Below are 21,971 nucleotides of genomic sequence, written 5' to 3'. Positions count from 1 at the left end.
TGCATCCCGATAAAATGCTTTCTATGGCGCATCTGTAGATGTTGGTGAGGGGTGTTGACATGCCGACTTCCGAAGCCTTCTAAGGAAGTTGGTGTGCTTTCTTGGCCATTGCTTTGATGTGGCGGGAGATGGCCCATTGAGAGAGGGAATGCTGTGAGAAAGCTCTAGTGGAGAGGAAAACGATGCGTGTGCTCACACTTCTGGGCTTCCAGACAAAAATTTGAGGATTTTCCAGACTCTGCGGCCATCGGAACACTCGACGATAATTGGCCGGCATTTCACAGCAACGGAGATAAGCTAGCTAGAATCTCAGCTGCTTGCTTTTAAATTTAACTGCAGCAAGAGTAGCATTGAGAGCCCTGGTGCAAAATAGGCCCTCGAGATAATCTCGTGGAATTTCCAGAATAATGCCAGACCCTTAAAAAAACAGGCAGCAAAAGCAACGAGAGTTCAGAAAGGATATCGGCATTCTTCCTGCCTCTTTAGTCATGGTTTCTATAAATAAAGTGCGACAGAGGATGAGAGCATTTGGCCCTGTACCTCTTGGTCTCTGGCACATATATGTGTCCTGAAGTTTATCGAAGCAATGGTAGACCATGTACACCTCAATAGCATTACTCTACCACATTTCTCTGCATGAGTATTGGAGTCATGCAGCACAGAAACAGTTTAGTTGTCACGTGTACCGAGGTGCAGTGAAATGCTTTTTTGTTGCATGCTAACCAGTCAGCGGAAAAACTATGCATGATTCCAATTGAGCCGTCCATAGAGCACAATAGATACAGAATACGGGTAATAGCGTTTAGTGCAAGATAAAGTCCAGTAAAGTCTGATTAAAGATAGTCCGAGGGTCTCCAATGAAGTAGATGGGAGGTCAGGACCGCTCTCGAGTTGCCTGATAACAGCTGGGAAGAAGCTGTTCCTGAATCTGGAGGAGTGCGTTTTCACACTCCCTGATGGGAGAGGGGAGAAGAGGGAGTAACCAGGGTGAGACTGGTCCTTGATTATGCTGGTGGCCTTGCCGAGGCAGCGTGAAGTGTAGATGGAGTCAATTGAAGGGAGGTTGCTTTGCGTGATGATCTGGGCTGCGAGTAGAACTCTGCAATTTCTTGCGGTCGTGGATGGAGCCCTTCCCAAGCCAGGCTGTGATGCATCCCGATATGATGCTTTCTGCGGCCCAACAATGACAGTCCCACCAACAAGGGCAACCAACTATGCCAAATACTTTCTTCACCAGCCAATCCGCTAGTGTTGCCCTGTTCAGGTACTACAAACTTGTATCTCAAGATCCCTTTATCCATCAGTGCTCCTAAGGATCTGGCCATTTACTGTATACTTTCCTTTTGTATTTGACCTTCCAAAATACATCTATGCAAAAGTCAATATCAAACTCCATCTGCCATTTCTCTGCATAAAACTCCAAAAGAACGATACCGTGCAGCGTCCTTTTGTAACCTTTCCCAATGTTCACAACCCCCTCCATCTTTTGTTTTCTTTGGAGATGTAGCATGGAAACAGGCCCTTTGGCCCATTGAGTCCATGTTGACCATCGATCACCCATTCGCACTAACTTCACTCTCTGGTGGCAATTTTACAGATGCCAATTAACCTACAAACACGTATGTCTTTGGGATATGGGAGGAAACCGGAGCACACGGAGGAAGCCTATACTGTCAGAGAGAGAGCATGCAAACTCCACAAAGACAACTCCTTGGAGCGCAGGAGGTTGAGGGGTGATCTTACAGGGGGATACTAAATCATGAGGAATAGATTGGGTAAACGCACAGAGACTCTTCCCAGAGTAGCAGAATCAAAAAACCAGAGGACATAGGTTTAAGGTGAGGGGGGAAAGATTACCTGAGGGGTAACCTTTTCACATAAGGGTGGTGGGTGTTTGGAACGAGCTGCCGGGGGAGGTAATTGAAGCAGGTGTCTATCGCATTTAGACAGGTGCATAGATAGGATAGGTTTACAGGGAAATGGGCCAAATGCAGGCAGGTGAGAATAGTGGGGCATGTTGGTGAGCGTGGGCAAGTTGGGCCGAAGGGCCTGTTTTCACGCTGTACCACTCTATGACTCTATGAGATGCAGCATGGAAACGGGCCCTTTGGCCTATTGAGTCCACGCCGACCATCGATCACCCATTTACATTAACTTCACTTCTGACACATTAAGTCAATTAACCTATAAATGCACACCTCTACGGGATGTGGGAGCAAACCGGAGCACCCGGAGGAAACCCATGCAGTTGCAGGGAGAACATGCAAACTGCACATAGACAGTACTCGAGGTCAGGGCCGAACCTGGGTCTCTATAGCTGTGAGGCAGCAGCTGTACCACTGTACAGCCCTACATGAGCCACCTGTAAACTTACTCAGTAGGCCACCTACACTTCCGTCCAAATCATTTATATATATTTCAAACCACAGAGGTCCCAACACTGACCCTTGTGGGTTACCACCAGTCACTGATCTCAGGTCTGAGAAAACACTCTTTACCATTCCTGCCTGCTTTCTATGACCGAGCCAATTTTGAATTAAATTTACCAAGTCGCTGTGGGTGGTCCCCATGCGATTTGATCTATTGGACCAGTCATGTAGACAGCATCCATTACTCTACCCTCGTCTGCCACCTTTGTCTCCTGGTCGTTGTCTCAATCATCTCAGTTAGTCGGTGGATTAATGCAAGGGCAGGTACAGTGGCGCAGCGGTAGAGTTGCTGCCCTATAGCGCCAGAGATTCTGGTTTGATCCTAACTACTGTGCGGATTTTGCATGTTCTCCCTGTCACCGAGTGGGTTTTGGCCGGGTGCTCCGGTTTCTTCCCACATTTCAAAGACCTGAGTACTATGTTTACATTCCTGTTGTGTGCTGCTGCAAGTAAGAATGTCATTGTTCTGTTTCGGGACACATGACAATAAAACACTCTTAATTAAGCCCTTTAGTGCTGAGGTAGCTCCAATTTATGGCTTCTTTGATGCCAGTATTGATGTTGGAGGCTACAGAAATCTGTTTCCTGTATTGCTCAACTTTCCTCAGTACTGTTTTCTTTGCTTATCAGACAATTTCACTGACCATTAAATATGAGGCTTAAGTTTCTTTCCCAAATTATGCTGGGAAAACCTCAAAGGTTTGAGCGATTGCAGGCTTCTCAATGTTTGATGTGTCTCAAATGTGAGAGAGATAGGAATCGACTGTAAGAGATGGCATACGATGTTGATACGTTTTGATGATGATGACACTTTATTGTCACCTGTACAATGTACATGTGCAGTGAAATTCTTTATTTTTGCATTCAAAGTACACAAAAGAGTCCCCACAAAGGCGTTGACAAAGTTACGAAAAGTACTCATCCCTTCATCGGGTGTCGTTCCCCCCCCCCCCCCCACTCCCAACTCCGGGAACCCCTTTGTTCATGTGGAAGGAAACCAGAGCACCAGGAGAAAACCCATGCGGGCACTAGGAGAATGTACAAACTCCATACAGACAGCACCTGTAGTCAGGATGGAACCCAGGTCTGGCGCTGTAAGACAGCAACTCTACCGCTGTGCCACCGGGAGAATGTACAAACTCCATACAGACAGCACCCGTAGTCAGGATGGAACCCAGGTCTCTGGCGCTGTAAGACGGCAACTCTACCGCTGTGCCACTCGAGTGTTGCTGTGCCTTTCATTGGTTTGATTTGGTTTATTATTGTCACGGCTACCGAGATCCAGTTGATACTTTGGTTTGCGTGCTCTCCAGGTGAATCATACCATACATCAGTGCATCACGGGGTACAAAAGAGAAAAAACTCTGTGCAAAATGTTACAGCTACAGAGAAAGTGCAGATTAAAAAAATTGCAAGGGCTGCAGCTACGTAGATAGGAAGAGTGGGAATTTCACCAAAGGGGTGGCACAGCGGCAGAGTTGCTGCTTTACAACGCCAGAGACCTGGGCTCGATCCTGACTACGGGTGCTGTCTGTACAGAGTTTGTCCGTTCTCCCTGTGGCCGCGTGAACATTCTCCCGATGCTCCGATTTCCTCCCGCATTCTGTGCAGGTTTGTAGGTTAATTGGCTTCTGTAAAATCAAGAACCAGAGGACATAGGTTTAAGGTGAGGGGGGAAAGATTACCTGAGGGGTAACCTTTTCACATAAGGGTGGTGGGTGTGTGGAACGAGCTGCCGGAGGAGGTAATTGAAGCAGGTGTCTATCGCATTTAGACAGGTGCATAGATAGTCAAGTCAAGTCAAGTCAATTTATTTGTATCGCACATTTAAAAACAACCCACGTTGACCAAAGTGCTGCACATCTGACTAGGAAAAAAAAAGAAACATACAGTGGCAGGCAGCCAAAAACAACGGCGCGGCCATCTTGAACAAAATGTTAATTCAATCATCCACAGTCCAACAACAAAAGCATTAAATAAGCATCAAAATTACACCCCCAAAAAAACAGTCCAACAATAAAAGCACTAAACAGGCATCCAAATTACCCAACCACAAAAACCCCCAAAACACAGTCCAACAATAAAAGCATTAAATAGGCATTCAAATCACACAACCCCAAAACCCCCAAAAACACAGTCCAACAATAAGAGCGCTAAACAGGCATTCAAATTACACAAACCCCAAAATCCCCAAAAACACAGTCCAACAATAAAAGCATCAAACAGGCACTCAAACCACCCAACCCCAAAAACACACAAAAAAAAGAAACATCCATCAAAGAAACATCCATCACAGTGAGTCTCCTCCAGTCCTCTCCTCACTGTGATGGAAGGCCACAATGTCTTTCCCTTCTCCCGCTGTCCTCACCCGCAGTCAGGTTGTTGTGGTTGCAGGCCGCACCGGACGGTCCACAGCGGGCCAAGCTCAAGGCGCGTCGCATCGCAGCCGCTCCCGCAGCCTCCGAAGACGGCCGGCTCAGCCGATGATAAGTCCGATCCGGGGCGGGCGAACACGCTGCTGCCGCTGTTGCTGCACGTCGGGGCGGTCGTGGCTCCCGACATTGAAGCCCCCGCCCAGCAGAGAAATATCCCGCGGCATATCTTAGGCCGCGCCGGACGGTGAAATGTCCGCGACCCAAGCCCCGCGATCCGGGGCGGGCGAACCCGCTGCCGCTGCTGGAGCTCCCGATGTCGGCATCCACGCGGTCCGAGCCTAAGGCGAGTCGCAGCCGCTCCCGCAGCCTCCGAAGACGGCCGGCTCCGGTGGTGGTCAGTCCGATCCGCAGGCTCTGCGAACCAGAGCCCTGGAGGCCGCCAGCTCCAGGAGTTGGGCCGATGGTAGGCCGCAGATGGAACGGAGACACGGCCCAGAAAACAAAGGTCGGGTCTCCGTTCGGAAGGGACACATATTTACAATGTTACAGTTTCCCCCTCCCCCCCACATACACACATAGTACACAAACACAAAAACACCACATCACAACAACAATTAAGACCAAAAAAAAAAATAGGATAGGTTTAGAGGGAAATGGGCCAAATGGGCCAAATGCAGGCAGGTGAGAATAGTGGGGCATGTTGGTGAGCGTGGGCAAGTTGGGCCGAAGGGCCTGTTTTCACGCTGTATCACTCTATGACTCTATGAGATGCAGCATGGAAACGGGCCCTTTGGCCTATTGAGTCCACGCCGTCCATCGATCACCCATTTACATTAACTTCACTTCCGACACATTAAGTCAATTAACCTATAAATGCACACCTCTACGGGATGTGGGAGCAAACCGGAGCACCCAGATGAAACCCATGCGGTCGCAGGGAGAACATGCAAACTGCACATAGACAATACTCGAAGTCAGGACCGAACCTGGGTCTCTATAGCTGTGAGGCAGCAGCTGTACCACTGTCCAGCCCTACATGAGTCACCTGTAAACTTACTCAGTAGGCCACCTACACTTCCATCCAAATCATTTATATATATTTCAAACCACAGAGGTCCCAACACTGACCCTTGTGGGTTACCACCAGTCACTGATCTCAGGTCTGAGAAAACACCCTTTACCATTCCTGCCTGCTTTCTATGACCAAGCCAATTTTGAATTAAATTTACCAAGTCGCTGTGGGTGGACCCCATGCGATTTGATCTATTGGACCAGCCATGTAGACAGCATCCATTACTCTACCCTCGTCTGTCACCTTTGTCTCCTGGTCATTGTCTCAATCATCTCAGTTAGTCGGTGGATTAATGCAAGGGCGGTACAGTGGCGCAGTGGTAGAGTTGCTGCCCTATAGCGCCAGAGATTCTGGTTTGATCCTAACTACTGTGCGGATTTTGCATGTTCTCCCTGTCACCGAGTGGGTTTTAGCCGGGTGCTCCGGTTTCTTCCCACATTTCAAAGACCTGAGTACTATGTTTACATTCCTGTTGTGTGCTGCTGCAAGTAAGAATGTCATTGTTCCGTTTCGGGACACATGACAATAAAACACTCTTAATTAAGCCCTTTAGTGCTGAGGTAGTTCCAATTTATGGCTTATTTGATGCCAGTATTGATGTTGGAGGCTACAGAAATCTGTTTCCTGTATTGCTCAACTTTCCTCAGTACTGTTTTCTTTGCTTATCAGGCAATTTCACTGACCATTAAATATGAGGCTTAAGTTTCTTTCCCAAATTATGCTGGGAAAACCTCAAAGGTTTGAGCGATTGCAGGCTTCTCAATGTTTGATGTGTCTCAAATGTGAGAGAGATAGGAATCGACTGCAGGAGATGGCATACGATGTTGATACGTTTTGATGATGATGATACTTTATTGTCACCTGTACATGTGCTGTGAAATTCTTTATTTTTGCATTCAAAGTACACAAAAGAGTCGCCACAAAGGCATTGACAAAGTTACGAAAAGTACTCATCCCTTCATCGGGTGTCGTTCCCCCCCCCCCCCCCCTCCCAACGCCGGGAACGCCTTTGTTCATGTGGAAGGAAACCAGAGCACCAGGAGAAAACCCATGCGGACACCGGGAGAAAGTACAAACTCCATACAGACAGCACCCATAGTCAGGATGGAACCCAGGTCTCTGGCGCTGTAAGATGGCAACTCTACCGCTGCGCCACTCGAGTGTTGCTGTGCCATTCATTGGTTTGATTTGGTTTATTATTGTCACGGCTACCGAGATCCAGTTGATACTTTGGTTTGCGTGCTCTCCAGGTGAATCATACCAATCAGTGCATCGCAGGGTACCAAAGAGAAAAAACACAGTGCAAAATGTTACAGCTACAGAGAAAGTGCAGATTTTAAAAACTGCAAGGGCTGCAACTACGTAGATAGGAAGATTGGGAATTTAACCAAAGCGGTGGCACAGCGGCAGAGTTGCTGCTTTACAACGCCAGAGACCTGGGCTCGATCCTGACTACGGGTGCTGTCTGTACAGAGTTTGTCCGTTCTCCCTGTGGCCACGTGAACCTTCTCCCGATGCTCCGATTTCCTCCCGCATTCTGTGCAGGTTTGTAGGTTAATTGGCTTCTGTAAAATATAAATTTGTCCTTAGTGTGTAGGATTGTGCTAGTGTATTGGGTGATCGATGGTCGGTGCAGACTTGGTGGGCCGAAGGGCCTGTTTCCGTGCAGTATCTCTAAAGTCTAAATTTGAGAGGTCTGTTCGAGAGTCTTATAAAGAGAGGGGAGGATGCTGTTCGTGAATCTGGGGTGCATGCTTTCTGCCTGACAAGAGATGGGGAGCAGGGGCAATGAGTGGTCCTTGATTATGTTAGCTTCTTTTCTGAGGCAGCATTATGTGTAGGCAGAGTCGTTGATGGTGTGGAGGGTGAGGCTGCTCTGTGTGATAGATTAGGCTCTAAACAAGGTTTTCCTTGTGGTCTTGGGCAGAATGGTTGCCATACATCGCATTTATTTCAAGGCGACTAGAATATAAAAACGGGTTTAATGCTGATGCTTTATAAAGCACGGGTCAGACTGCATTTGGAGTATTGTGAGCAGTTTTAAGTCCCATATCTGAGGAAAGAAGTGCTGGCGATGGAGAAGGTACAGAGGAGGTTTACCAGAATGATTCCAGGAATGATTGCGCTAACGTGCAATGAACATTTGACGGCACTGGGCCTGTACTTGCCGGAGCTTAGAAGGATGAGGGGGGATTTTATTGAAACTTACAGAATGGTGAAAGGCCTGAATAGAGTGGATGTGGAGAGGATGTTTCCATGAATGGGAGAGTCTAGGACCAGAGGTCACAGCCACAGAATTAAAGGACGTTCCTTTAGGAAGGTGATGAGGAGGAATTTCTTTAGTCAGAGGGTGGTGAATCTGTGGAATTCATTGCCACAGAAGGCTGTGGAGGATGTCACTGGATATTTTTAAGGCAGAGATAGATAAATTCTTGATTAGTATGGGCGTCAGGGGTAATGGGGAGAAGGCAGGAAAAATGGGTTTAGAGGGAAAGATAGATCAACCATGATTGAATGACGGAGTAGACTTGATGGGCCGAATGGCATAATTCTGCACCTATCACTTATGAACATGAATTGCAGATGCTGGCGAATATGCAAAAGAACACAAAGTACCGGAGTAACTCAGCAGGTCAAGCAGTATTTCTGGAGAACATGGATAGTTATATACACACTGAACTTTTTTCTCTCTCTCGTTTGTTTTTATTGTCTACAATGTACTGTGTTTACATATTCTGTTGCGCAGCAGCAAGTAAGAATTTCATTGTTCTATCTGGGACATATGACAATAAAACACTCTTGACTCTTGACGAGTTGACATTTCAGGTTGAGACCCAAAATGTCACCCACCCGTGTTTTCCAGAGATACTGCCTGATCGTCTTTGTGTCCAGGAATGAGAGTTTATTATTTGCTCCAGATGACAGCAATTGAGCAAAAAACAAAGTGCTGGAGGAACTCAATGGGTCTGGCACCGTCTGTGGTGGGAATGGATGGATGAGTCACGTCATAGAGAGTCATAGAGTCATACAGTGTGGAAACAGGTCCTTCAGCCCAACGTGCCCACACCGACCAATGACCCATGTATACTAGTCCCACCTGCCTATGTTTGGCCCATATCCCTCTAAATCTGTCCTATCTATGTACCTGTCTAAATGTTTCTTAAATGTTGCGATAGTAACTGCCTCAACCACCTTCTCTGGCTGGTCTACTGAGTTACTCCAGCCCCCTTGTGCCCAGGATTGAGAGTTTATTATTTGCTCCAGATTACAGTAGTTGAGCAAAAAACTAAACGCCGGAGGAACTCAGCGGGTCAGGCAGCATCTGGATAGATGAAGTTACGGGTCAGCACCCTCCATTCCTCCCTGACCAGCTGAGTTCCTCCAGCACTTTGTTTCTTATTCCAGAAACCAGCATCTGTGGTTCCTTGTGTCTCCAGCACGTTGACAACCGCCCCCCAAATAGATTTGGAGATACCAGGGTGGTTAGCTGAGGGCAGGTTTAAAAGAAATATGCAAAACCATTGTCCAGGCAAGGCCCAAAAGGATGCATTTTCGTTACTCCCATTTCTTAGGTCAATGGTATTTTATCTGTCAGATGAGTTTAGTTTATTGTCATGTGTACGAGGTATAGTGAAAACCTTTGTTGCGTGCTAACCAGTCAGCAGAATGACGATACATGATCGATTACAATCAAGCTAAAGAAGGGTCTCGACCCGAAACGTCACCCATTCCTTCTCTCCTGAGATGCTGCCTGACCTGCTGAGTTACTCCAGCATTTTGTGAATAAATACCTTCGATTTGTACCAGCATCTGCAGTTACACTACTTTGATTACAATCGAGCCATCCACAGTGTACAGGTACATGATGTACCGAGGTTTAGTTTAGAGATACAGCACAGGCCCTTCGGCCCATCGAGTCCGCACCGACCAGCGAAACCCCCACACATTAACACTAATCTGCACACACTCGGGACAATTTACATTGATACCAAGCCAATTAACCCACAAGCCTGTACGTCTTTGGAGTGTGGGAGGAAAATGAAGATCTCAGACAAAACCCACGCGGTCATGGGGAGAACGTACAAACTCCGTACAGACAGCATGCGTAATTATGATCGAACCTGGGTCTCTGGTGCTGTAAGTGCTTGAAGGCAGCAACTCAACCCCTGCGCCTCCATACCGCCCAGTTACACTGAAATTGGTTTTTGTATACAGTTCAGTACAAGTATCACTATAACACAAGTACATAAGATACATCTTAGATACACATCTCAGATGTGGTACAAAGTACAAGTGCATAGCAGAGCAGCATTGAGACAGTATCCAGAGTTGCCAAATTTGGTGCAATTTTCAAGTCCAGTTGTTATACGTGTAGATTATTAGCCTGACCATGTAGGCCCATTGTCCTGGCAGCGTTGCAGGGTCGGCCCGGCCTAGCCTGGCCGTTGGCATCCTCCACCGCTTCTTCATCGCTGAAAGCCACATCCGGTCCATGCGCTCCAGGCCTCTTGGAGCGGCACCTGGTCCAGCCGAGCCCCAGGCTGCTGCAGGCCTCCAGCGGCCTACTCCACAGAGGACCACTGCACTGCCTCCGTAGGTGGTCTCCTTACCGGCCCTCTGCCCTGACCGACTCCTTCTTCTCCGATTCACCGTGCGTGAAGGGCCAGGCTCGGCGACTTCCACTTTCGAGCAGGTTCCGGCTCAGTGGCGGGCTGAGCCACGCCTCTCTTTCCACTGTAATGGAAAGGCTCAGTCCGAAGCCTTCAACTGTTCGTCCAGGGCTCTTTCTGAATGTGAAGTGTTGCTGCTTCCAACTCTCTTCAATGATGGCTCATAAATGAATGGGGATTAGATGGATTGTTGCCAGGGTTGGAGAATTGCGGTGGACAAGAGAATATCTCAGTTGTTTTTGTTGAAACAAAGGAAGCTGAAAGAAGGGAGATTGGGATGAACAAAAGTTACGGGAGGCCCCTTACAGGGAGAATGGACATATTTCTTTAGGATCCTTTGGAAAGAAAAATTTGGTGGACTGATGGGAAGCATTTACACTTTCGGGATACTGTGTAGAAACAGGCCCTTCAGCCCACCGAGTCCACGACGGCCAGTGATTACCCGTACACGAGTCCTATCGTACACACGAGGGACAATTTACAGAAGCCAATTAACCTTTTATTGGGATGCATCACAACATGGTTTGGGAAAGAGCTCCATCCAAGACAGCCAGAAGTTTCATGGAATTGTGGACGCAGACCAGACCATCACACAAACCACCCTCCCTTCCATTGACTCCATTTACTCCTCACGCTGCCTCGGAAAGGCTACCAGCATAATCAAGGACCACTCACTCCGGTCACTGTCCCCTCTCCCATCACGCAAAAGTTATAGAAGTGTGAAAACGCACACCTCCAGATTCAGGAACTGTTTCTTCCCAGCTGTTATCAGGCAACTGAACCATCCTATCAACAACGAGAGAGCGGTCCTGAGCTCCTGTCTACCTCATTGGAGACCCTTGGACCATCTTCAATCGGACTTTACTGAACTTTTATCTTGCACTAAACGCTACTCACGTTATTTCCTTTATCAATTATCTGGACGCTGTGGATACCTCGATTGTAATCATGTATTATCTTTCCGCTGACTGGTTAGCACGCAGCAAAAGCTTTTCACTGTACCTCGGTACACAACACGATAAACTAAACTCAAGCTACAAACCCGCACGTCTTTGGAATGTGAGAAGAAACCGGAGCACCCAGAGAGATTCCATGCAGTTCACTATGTAAATTCTTCTCATAACTAAAATCCTCCAATACAGACATCTTTTTATCTCTAAAGCCTAAAGTCTAAATCCTCCCCCCCCCCCCCCCCCCCCCCCCTTACCTTAAACCTATGTCCTAAGGTTCTTGATTCCCCTACTCTGGGTAAAAGACTCTGCATTTGTCCTGTCAATTCCCCTCATGATCTAATACACCTCTATAACATCACCCCTCATCCTTCTGCGCTCCAGGGAATTCCTCTTATCATCTTCTGCTCTGTGCATCAACTCTCTCTGACGAAATCCGGCGACACGTGCCTGTGTTGCTGCTCAGCATTTTGCCCATAAACTTGTTTTCTTCCACCACAGGCAGTAAATCTCTGCACTGTTGTCGAGCAAAGGTCGCTGATTTAGTGCCTTACGCGCCATGATAAGCGTTAGCAGGTGCACTGAGCGACTCAATCATCTCCGAGCATGAGTGGAAACTTCCAGCACGGCTTCAGTAGATTTGCACCCGCAGAACAATAAATAACGAGAGCGCGTCTGTGTGCGGAGGAGTGCGGAGGTCCCCTGCGTGTTGCCCACCAAGGATCTGGTTGTTGGTAATGTTCTACCTCAGTGACACCCCTAGGCAATGTGATCTGGGGAAGGTAGACAGGACTCCCCCTCCATGTTCAGTATTCACTGCTGGATCTGTACCATGTCACGCTAAGACCCCCTTCCATGTGGTTGTGGGTGGCTCCGTGGGTTAGATGCTTACCTCTGGGGCCAGAGGTTATAGTGCTCCTATTCTCACATGTGCAAAGTGCTAACGCAATAAAATTACTTTTCACACAAACAGTCCAGTAGAGTATTGCTTTACCCCCGATCCCCAATTAGCAAGTGTACAGAAATAGTCTACTGAGCCCGCATGCAAGAGGCATCAGGTTTTTGGCGCCATTTTCAGAGTCCACGCCCAGGTTCTTATGAGCAGTGCCTGTTCCAGGCAAGTCCCAGGCTGTTGCGGGCTTCCAGCCATCACCTCCCTTAGACGCCACGTCCCTCAACCCCGCCCGTCCACCTTTATTCCCCGAGGGAGCCTACCGCAGCTGACCTCGAGGGTGCCCCGAAGACCAGAGACACCGGGAAGATGGAGCCAGCGATGATGGGCGAGGAGCGAGGCCGGTGGGAGAGGAGAGGGAACCGGGAACCGGGCTCGGGCCTACCGCACCCTGTTTCCGCGCTGTATCTCTAAACTCAACTCAGCACCTGTGGAATGACAAAACCAATCGATGTTTCAAGTCAGTGTTCCTTCCTCAGAACTGATGGGAAGTGGTTTCTCTCCCTTGCTGCTGCTGTATGGGCCACATTCTCCCAACATGTCTTTTATCCGCAGTAGCAGAGAAGGTGGGACAAGGCGATGGGTGGAACAATAGGAATTTCTCTCATTAATGTTAAGGGACTGTTGAACTCCTTTGTCATAGAGAGTCTTGGAGTCATACACGCATACACATACACACACACACACACATAACTTAGGCCTAACTTGTCCACACTGACCAACAGATCCCATCTACACTAGTCCCACCTGCCTGCATTTGGCCCATATCCCTCGAAACCTGTCCTATCCCTGTACCTGTCTAAATGTTTCTTAAACGTTGCAATAGTCCCTGCCTCAACTACCTCCTCCGGCAGCTCGTTCCATACACCCACCACCCTTTGTGTAAAACAGTTACCCCTCGGGTTCCTATTACATTTTCCCCCCTCATCTCAAACCTATATCCTCTGGTTCTCAGTTCCCCTACTCAGGGCAAGAGACTCTGTGCATCCACCCTTCCATTGCTTTCATGATTTTGTACACCTCTATAAGATCATTGAGTAATGCTCTGCTAATGTTCTTAGTGTTGCTAACCCTTCTGGGACTTGCCCAGCCCAGAAAAAGGGGATACCAGGGATAAATGGCCTGTTCCGATACATTAAAAAACCCCAGAAAATACTGGAAAAACTCAGCGGGTAAAGCAGCATCTGTGGAAAGAGAATCAGTTTGATACCTACGGAAAAAACAACCACAATGGCATTGAGTATAAGCATCAGGAAGTCATGTTTGGGCCGCATTTGGAGTATTGCGTGCTGTTTTGGTCACCCCATGACAGGAATGATGTGGAGACTTTGGGTAGGAGGTTAACCAGAATTATAGAAGCAAGGAACTGAAAATGCTGGTTAATACACAAAGGGACACAATGTGCTGGAATAACAGGCAGCTCTGGAAAACATGGATAAGTGATGTTTCAGGTCGAGACACTTCCTCAACCTGAAATGTCTTCTATCCATGTTGTCAAGAGATGCTGCCTGATATGCTGAGTTGCTACGCCACTCTGTGCCCTTACCAAAATTATGCCTATATTAGAGGGTGTTGGCTAACCAGTTGCCTGCTCACCAGTCATTGGAAAGACAATACATGATTACAATTGTGCTCTCCACAGTGTACGAATACAGGATAAAGGGAATAACATTTTGTGTAAGATAAAGTCCAATTAAAGATCGTCCAAGGGTCCATGTGGTGCAGTGGAAGAGTTGCTGCCTTCCAGCACCAGAGACCCGAGTTCGATCCTGACTAATCAGATAAGGGGAAATCTTATCTGATTTTAATTAACGCTTATTTAGACGTAGATTTAAATTGTTTTTAAGAATATAACCATAATTTTTGTGGTAGTCTAGCGAAAAAAATGATATTTGATGCGAAAGTTATTTGAAGTCTGTATGGAGTTTGTATGTTCTCCCTGTGATCGTGTAAGTTTTCTTTGGGTGTTCCGGTTTCCTCCCACACTCCATTGGCTTCTGTTAATTGCAAATGAACATGTCCCTAGTTTTTAGGATAGTGCTAGTGTAAGGTATCGTTGGTCGGCACAGACTTGGTGGGCCGAAGGGCCTGTTTCTGCGCTGTATCTAAAGTTTAAATTCTATTTACTACCCTTACTCGGTTATAACAGACATTCGGCAATAATGGACACCATCTCCCCCTCCCCCACAGAGTAATAGAGTGATACAGCGTGGAAACAGGCCCTTTGGCCCAACTTGCCCACACCGACCAACATGTCCCATCTACACTCGTCCCAGCTGCCTGCGTTTGGCGTTTTTTTAATGTATCGGAACAGGCCATTTATCCCTGGTATCCCCTTTTTCTGGGCTGGGCAAGTCCCGGAAGGGTTAGCAACACTAAGAACATTAGCGGTGCATTACACCTGCCAAACCTGTCCTAACCATGTACCATGTACCAATGGGTAGACCATTTAGAACGGAGATGAGGAAAAACTTTTTCAGTCAGAGAGTTGTGAATCTGTGGAATTCTCTGCCTCAGAAGGCAGAAGAGGCCAATTGTCTGAATACATTCAAGAGAGAGCTAGATAGAGCTCTTAAGGATAGCGGAGTCAGGGGGTACGGGGAGAAGGCAGGAACGGGGTACTGATTGAGAATGATCAGCCATGATCACATTGAATGGCGGTGCTGGCTCGAAGGGCCGAATGGCCTCCTCCTGCACCTATTGTCTATTGTCTATGTATCCAAATGTTAGGACTGGACGAGCTAGATGCAGGAAAAATGTTCCCAATGTTGGGGGAGTCCAGAACCAGGGGCCGCAGTCCAAGAATAAAGGGAAGGCCAATTAAAACTGAGATGAGAAAAAACATTTTCACCCAGAGAGTTGTGAATTTGTGGAATTCTCTGCCACAAAAGGCAGTAGAGGCAATTCATTGGATGAATTTAAAAGAGAGTTATATAGAGCCCTCGGGGCTACCTGAATCAAGGGATATGTGGAGAAGGCAGGCACGGGTTACTGATTGTGGATGATCAGCCATGATCACAATGAATGGCGGTGCTGGCTCGAAGGGCCGAATGGCCTCCTCCTGCACCTATTTTCTATGTTTCTATGTTACCATGTACCTGTCCAAGTGTGGGTTTACTGTACTGTTGAATGCAGAGCTCATCTCGTTGTGTCTGTCTCTCCCTGCAGCTGTCGGAAGGTGGGAAGGCAGCACAGGCCGGCATCGAGGTGGGGGATGTGGTGCTGTCCATCGACGGGGCCAGCACCGATGGGATGGCCCACCTGGCAGCGCAGAACAAGATCAAGGCTTGCACCGGGACCTTGAACCTCAGCCTGCAGAGGTGAGCATCAACCTCCTTGCTTCTGGCACCCCGCTGCCTGCCTCCTATTACTTGTGCCATGCATTGAAAGACAACATTTAGTTTGGAAATTTACCTTGGAGGGTCAGAAGGGCCATCATAGAGTTGTACAGCGTGGAAACAGGCCCTTTGGCCCAACATACCCATGCCGACCAACTACACCAGGCCCACCCACACTAGTCTCACCTGCCTGCGCTTGGCCCATATCCTTCTAAACCTTCCCTATCCTTGTATCTGTCCAAATGTTTATGAAACGTTGTCAAGAGTGTTTCATTGGGGTATGTCCCAAACAGAACAATGATATTCTTACTTGCAGCAGCACATCAGAATATGTAAACATAGTACTCCGTAAACTGAGTCTGAAGAAGGGCCTCAACCCGAAATGTTACCTATTCCTTTTCTCCAGTGATGCTGCCTGACCCGCTGAATTACTCCAGCACTTTGTGTCTACTGTGTAAACGAGGATCTGTACAAAGAGCTTAACACAAACACGAAGGTTAGCAAAAGAAGACACAAAGTGCAGGAGTAACTTAAGCGGCATGTGTCAGACAGCATCTCTGGACAACATGGAAAAGTGACGTTTTGGATTGGGACCCTTCTTCAGACTAATTGAATTGGGTGGGAGGGGGATGAAAGCCGGAAGAGAGGAGGGGTAGGACTCTGTACGGAGTTTGTACGTTCTCCCTGTGACCGTGTCGGTTTTTCTCTGGGTGCTCTGGTTTCCTCCCACACTCCCAAGACATTCAGGTTTGTAGGATAATTGACGCAACTCAAATGAAAAGACCTTGTTTGTTGTTGTAGCAGTTGAGGGAGTAATGTTTAGTTTGGAGCATGAAAACAGGCCCTTTGGCCCACAGCGCTGGGGCCGAACATCAATCACTCGCTCTATGTTATCCCACTTTCGCATCCTACACACTAGGGGCAATTTACAGAAGCCAATTAACCTACAAACCCGCATGTCTTTGGCATGTGGGAGGAAACCGGAGGATATACACGCAGTCACGGGGAGAACATACAAACTCCATATAGATGGCACCGAGGTCAGGATCGAACTTGGGTCTCTGGTGCTATGAGGCAGCAGCTCTACCACTGCGCCATGTGGATTCCAAGTGTTGAGAGGTCCATTGTAAGTTGTGTATTTTAAGTATTAAGATGGAATGCAAACCTCTGACATCTTGAACTCTGTAAGGCGAGCAGCTCCCCAGTTTTATGTTGATGTGAAACATTCTGTTCTGAAGGTAACTTTATCCTCAGCAACTGAAGATGTTCCCAGTTTAGCTGAGGTTGCATGTCCTTTGAAATCCTCAATGGAACTTGATTCTCTATCTCGACCAGTGCTTCTTAATTGTACTGGGGCTGTGTATGCAATATAAATTCTTTATGAGTTTAATCAACATAGGGCGGCACAGTGGCGCAGCGGTAGAGTTGCTGCTTTACTGTGCCAGAGACCCAGATTTAATCCTGACTACGGGTGCTGTCTGTATGGAGATTATACGTTGTCCCTGGGACCGCGTGGGTTTCCTCTGGGTGTTCCGGTCTCCGCCAACATTCCAAAGACGTGCGGGTTTGTAAGTTAATTGGCTTCTGTAAATTGTCCCGAGTGTGTCGGATAGAACTAGTGTCCGAGCGATCACTGGTTGGACTAGTGGACCAAAAGGTTGTATCTCTAAAACTAAACCTATCATTGTAAAACTAGTGTATAAAGTCCAATTCTTTTACAAAGGATTGTATCAGTAAAGGATTTTTGATTTGTAGAAATCAGTAGAGTTATAGCCATTGAGTTAGTCATAAAGAGTCAGAGAGTCATAAAAAGTTACATAGTGCAGGAAGGAACTGCAGATGCTGAGCTACACTGGAGAAAGACACAAAATGCTGGAGTAACTTGGCGGGACAGGCAGCATCTCTGGAGAAAAGAAATGGGAAACCTTTCGTACAAAGACCCTTCCTCATTCTTTGTCTGAAGATTGGTCTCGACACGAAACGTCATCCATTCCTTCTCGCCAGAGATGCTACCAGGTCCGCTGAGTTACTCCAGCATTTTGTGTCTATCGTAAGTTTAGTGTTATATTCATGGTTAAAGAGTTAAGAGTCATCGAGTCATAAAATCATAAAGAGTCATACAGTTGTATTCATAGTTAAAGAGTTATAGAGTCAGAGTCTTAGTCATACAGCTCGAAAAACTAGCCCTTTGGCCCAACCTTTCCATGCTGACCAAGATGCCCCAACTTTTAGTTACAATTGCTTGTGCCTAGTCATTGTCCCCTCTACACCTTTCCTTTCCATGTACAGTTCCAAATGTCTTTTACATCTTATTGTACCTCCCTCGACACCAATAATGCTGCCCCAGTGATATAAAAAAGGTGGTGCTAATCACACTACAACTGGTGGAGAACCGTTAGATTGTTACTTAAGAGGTAGGAGCAGCAACTTTAAGTCCTGGTGCCACTAAACAACTCCTGTCCTCAGCCTTGACCATATCCCCTACGCTGCAGCGTTGTCAGCTAACAATTGCCTTGATCATCGTCTGCTTTGATCTGTCTACTGGACCCCCTCCCCCCTGACGCTCAGTCTGAAGAAGGATCTCGAAACGTCTCCCATTCCTTCTCTCCAGAGATGCTGCCTGTCCCGCTGAGTTACTCTAGCACTTTTATGTCTACCCTAGTGTGCAGTTTTTTTCTCTGGAGTTCAGAGGTTGAGTGGAGGACCTGATAGAAATATGTAAGATTATGAGACATAGATATGGTAGACAGTCTGAATCATTTACTCAGGGTAGAGATGTCAAGGGTGAAGGGCATAGCTTTAAATTCAGTGGGGAAAAGTCTAAAGGGGATGTGCGGGGCAAGATTCTTTACACAGACTGGAACGTGCTTCCAGGAATGGTGGTGGAGGCAGATACGATAGTGGCATTTAAGAGACTTTTAGATAGGCACCTGGATATGCAGGGAATGGAGGGATATGAATCATATGCAGGTAGAGGAGATTATTCTAACTTGGCCTCATGTTCGGCACAGACACTGTGGGCTGAAGGGCCTGTCCTCTCCTGTACTGTTCTATGTTCTACGATGGTGCAGGACCAGTGATTTTTAGGACTGGTTGGAGCTACCAATCTGGATGGTTCTGCAAGCAGCAAACAAGAAATAAAGTAATAAAAATACAGACACAAAATGCTGGAGGAGCTCAACGGATCAGGCAACATCTCTGGAGAAAAAGGATGGGCGACATTTTGGGTCAGGACCTTTCTTCATGGATATCTTCGTCTTTGAGGGCGGCAAGCTGGCACAGCGGTAGAATTGCTGCCTTTCAGCGCCAGAGACCTGGGTTCGATCCTGACTACGGGTGCTGTCTAAACGGAGTTTGTAAGTTCTCCCCGTGACCGCGTGGGTTTTCCCCGGGTGCTCCGGTTTCCTCACACACTCCAAAGACGTGCAGGTTTGTAGGTTAATTGGCTTCAGAAAAGGTTGTAAATTGTCCCTAGTGTGTAGGATAGTGCTAGTGTACGGGGGTCGCTGGTCGACGCGGACTCGGTGGGCCGAAGGGCCTGTTTCCGTGATGCATCTCTAAACTCTCTAAACTAAACTTCAGACTGATATTTCTTCTTTTATTAAAGAATAGCCTTTTTTTTAAAACTAAAGATAGCCATTGATGAAACACTCGGCCTGGAACATTGTATCCGGAACTGGGGGTGAGCCGTGTCTCTGCGATTTATCAATTAGAAAATATCCAAAGGTACCGTAGTCTTGTGGAAGCCGGAATCTATGTGCGTACTTTTGCAAACACTTGCAGATTCGATATTTGTCAAAAGCCCTGCAAGCAGTCTGGGGCAAGGTAATATCATCTCATGTTAGCTCGGTGTAGAACGTCAAGCCTCCCTTCTATTTATAAGCAGACAGAATATCAGCACCAGCACTATTCAAAAGGTCAAAAGGCAAACTTTACCCAAGACCACAGCAGATCTCTCAACAAGTTCCATTTAGAGTCACACAGCATGGAAACAGACCCTTCTGCCCAACCCGCCCATCTAAGCTAGTCCCATTTACCTGCGTTTGACCCACATCCTTCCAAGCCTTTCCTATCCATATTCAGTTTAGCTTATTATTGCCACGTGTACCAAGGTGCATTGTAAAAAAATTTTTTTGTTGCGTGGTATCCGGTCAGTGGGAAGACTACACACAATTACAATTGAGCCATCCACATAGTACAGATACAGAATAAAGGGAATCGTTCCTTGGAGCACAGGAGGCCGAGGAGTGATCTTATAGAGGTGTATAAAATCTTGAGGGGAACAGACAGGATAATTGCACAGAGTCTCTAACGATGTACAAAGACACTCCAAAGATGTACAGGATTGCAGACTAATTGACTTTGGTGAAATTGTAAATTGTTCCTAGTGTGTGTAGGATAGTGTTAGTGTGTGGGGATCACTGGTCGGCGCGGACTCGGGTGGGCCGAAGGCCCTGTATCTCTAAACTAACCGAAAAGTATTTTACCCAGAGTAGGGGAATCAAGAACCAGAGGACACAGGTTTAAGATGAGTGGGGCAAGATTTAATACAGCGGCTTTATCACATAGAGACTGGTGGGTATATGGAACAAGCTGCCAGAGGAAGTGATTGAGGCAGGTACAATAACAACATTTAATAGATTAGACAGGAACTGCAGAGAATTGTGGACGCAGCCCAGACCATCACAAACCAGCCTCCCTTCCATTGACTCCATCTGCACCTCGCGCTGCCCAACCTTTCCCTATTGCTTAGGCCGTCGAGTCCTGGCAACATCCTCGTAAAAGCGCGTGACACCTCTGTGCTCCCGACGCGTAGACTCGATGTTCTTGGTCCTGTTCCAACTTATAGTCCTCCTCTTGGAGCTGTCTAGGTTTCTCCAGAGTTGGGGTGGGGGGGCTGTTGGATTTTTGACAAGGAGGCTTTGAGAACATTCTTGAGGGTTCCTGACTTGAAATGTCAACTCTGAGGCACTGATGCCAATGATTTAGACAGATGGGAGAACTTTTAAATGCACATTTGTAAATGAACACTGATGTGATGACATGGCTTCCAAGATGGCTGGAGATGACTTGTTTGGACAACTTGATTAATGGAATTTTAAACTACAACTTGAAGAATGTTATTTTAGCTTTTTCTCATAATATCGAATGTTGTTTTAATTGGAACGCTTTTGGATTTCATTTTGAGACACACTTGCACCAATATACAGCAGACACATAATATTTCTGAGGAAGAAGAATATTTTTTTCCCCCAGAATAAATTTCCCAACACAGTACGATCTCTGTTTCTTGATTTGAAATACAGTGCAACGGCTGGGGTAGTGGTGATTCTCTCGCCTCTGCAGCAGAAGATTGTGGGTCCAAGACCCGCACACATCATTCTAGAACAGCTCTCACTTTCAGTTCAGAAATTAAGCCAATGTTTATATCTTCACCACTCATTTCTTTGGGTAGATCTAGGGAACAAATGGATATACAGTAAACTCTTGTTATAACTGACCATGAGTGTGTCAATATCAAGGCATTGTCAATATCACGTTCATAAATTATAGGAGTAAAATTAGGTCATCCGGCCCATTGAGTCTATGCCATTCAATCATGGCTGATCTCTGCCTCCTAATCCCGTTTTCCTGCCTTCTTCCCATAACCCTTGACACCCATTTTAATCATGACTATGTCTATCCCTGCCCTCTGTGGCAATGAGTACCACAGATTAACTACCCTCTGACTAAAGAAGTTCCTCCTCACCTTCTTTTAAAAAAGAGCGCCCTTTAATTCTGAGGCTATGTATGACCTCTGGTCCTAGACCCTCCCACCAGTGGAAACATCCTTTCCACATCCACCCTATCTATGTCTTTCATTATTCTGCAAGTTTCAATGAGGTCTTTCCTTACCCTTCCAAACTCCAGTGAGTAGAGGCCCAGTGCTGTCAAACGCTCATCATATGCTAACCCGCTAATTCCTGGAATCATTCTTGTAAACCTCCTCTGGACCCTCTCCAGACCCAACATATCTTTCCTCAGATATGGGGCCCAAATACGCTTACTGTACTCAAAATGCAGCCTGATCAGCGCCTTATAGAGCCTCAGCATTTCATCTCTGTTTTTGTATTCCAGTCCTCTTGATATTAATACTAGCATTGAATTTGCCTTCCTTACTACTGATTCAACTTGCAAATTAACTT

The 21,971-nt window shown here is 46.9% G+C and overlaps 1 protein-coding gene across 1 annotated transcript in view; it reads left to right on the top strand.

Annotated features, from left to right (window-relative positions):
• LOC144595607 (PDZ and LIM domain protein 5-like) overlaps nucleotides 1-21,971 on the top strand; it is a 235,085-nt gene that overhangs the window by 86,608 nt on the left and 126,506 nt on the right. The window contains exon 4 of the mRNA XM_078403187.1: nucleotides 15,617-15,768. Coding sequence (XP_078259313.1) covers nucleotides 15,617-15,768 — 152 coding nt within the window. The remainder of the gene's footprint in view (nucleotides 1-15,616; nucleotides 15,769-21,971) is intronic.

The sequence above is a fragment of the Rhinoraja longicauda genome, chromosome 1 (assembly GCF_053455715.1).
Source record: "Rhinoraja longicauda isolate Sanriku21f chromosome 1, sRhiLon1.1, whole genome shotgun sequence".
In the NCBI taxonomy this organism is placed as follows: Eukaryota; Metazoa; Chordata; class Chondrichthyes; order Rajiformes; family Arhynchobatidae; genus Rhinoraja; species Rhinoraja longicauda.
Note: the sequence above shows the minus strand (reverse complement) of the source record. Positions and strands in the feature narration are given on the sequence as shown.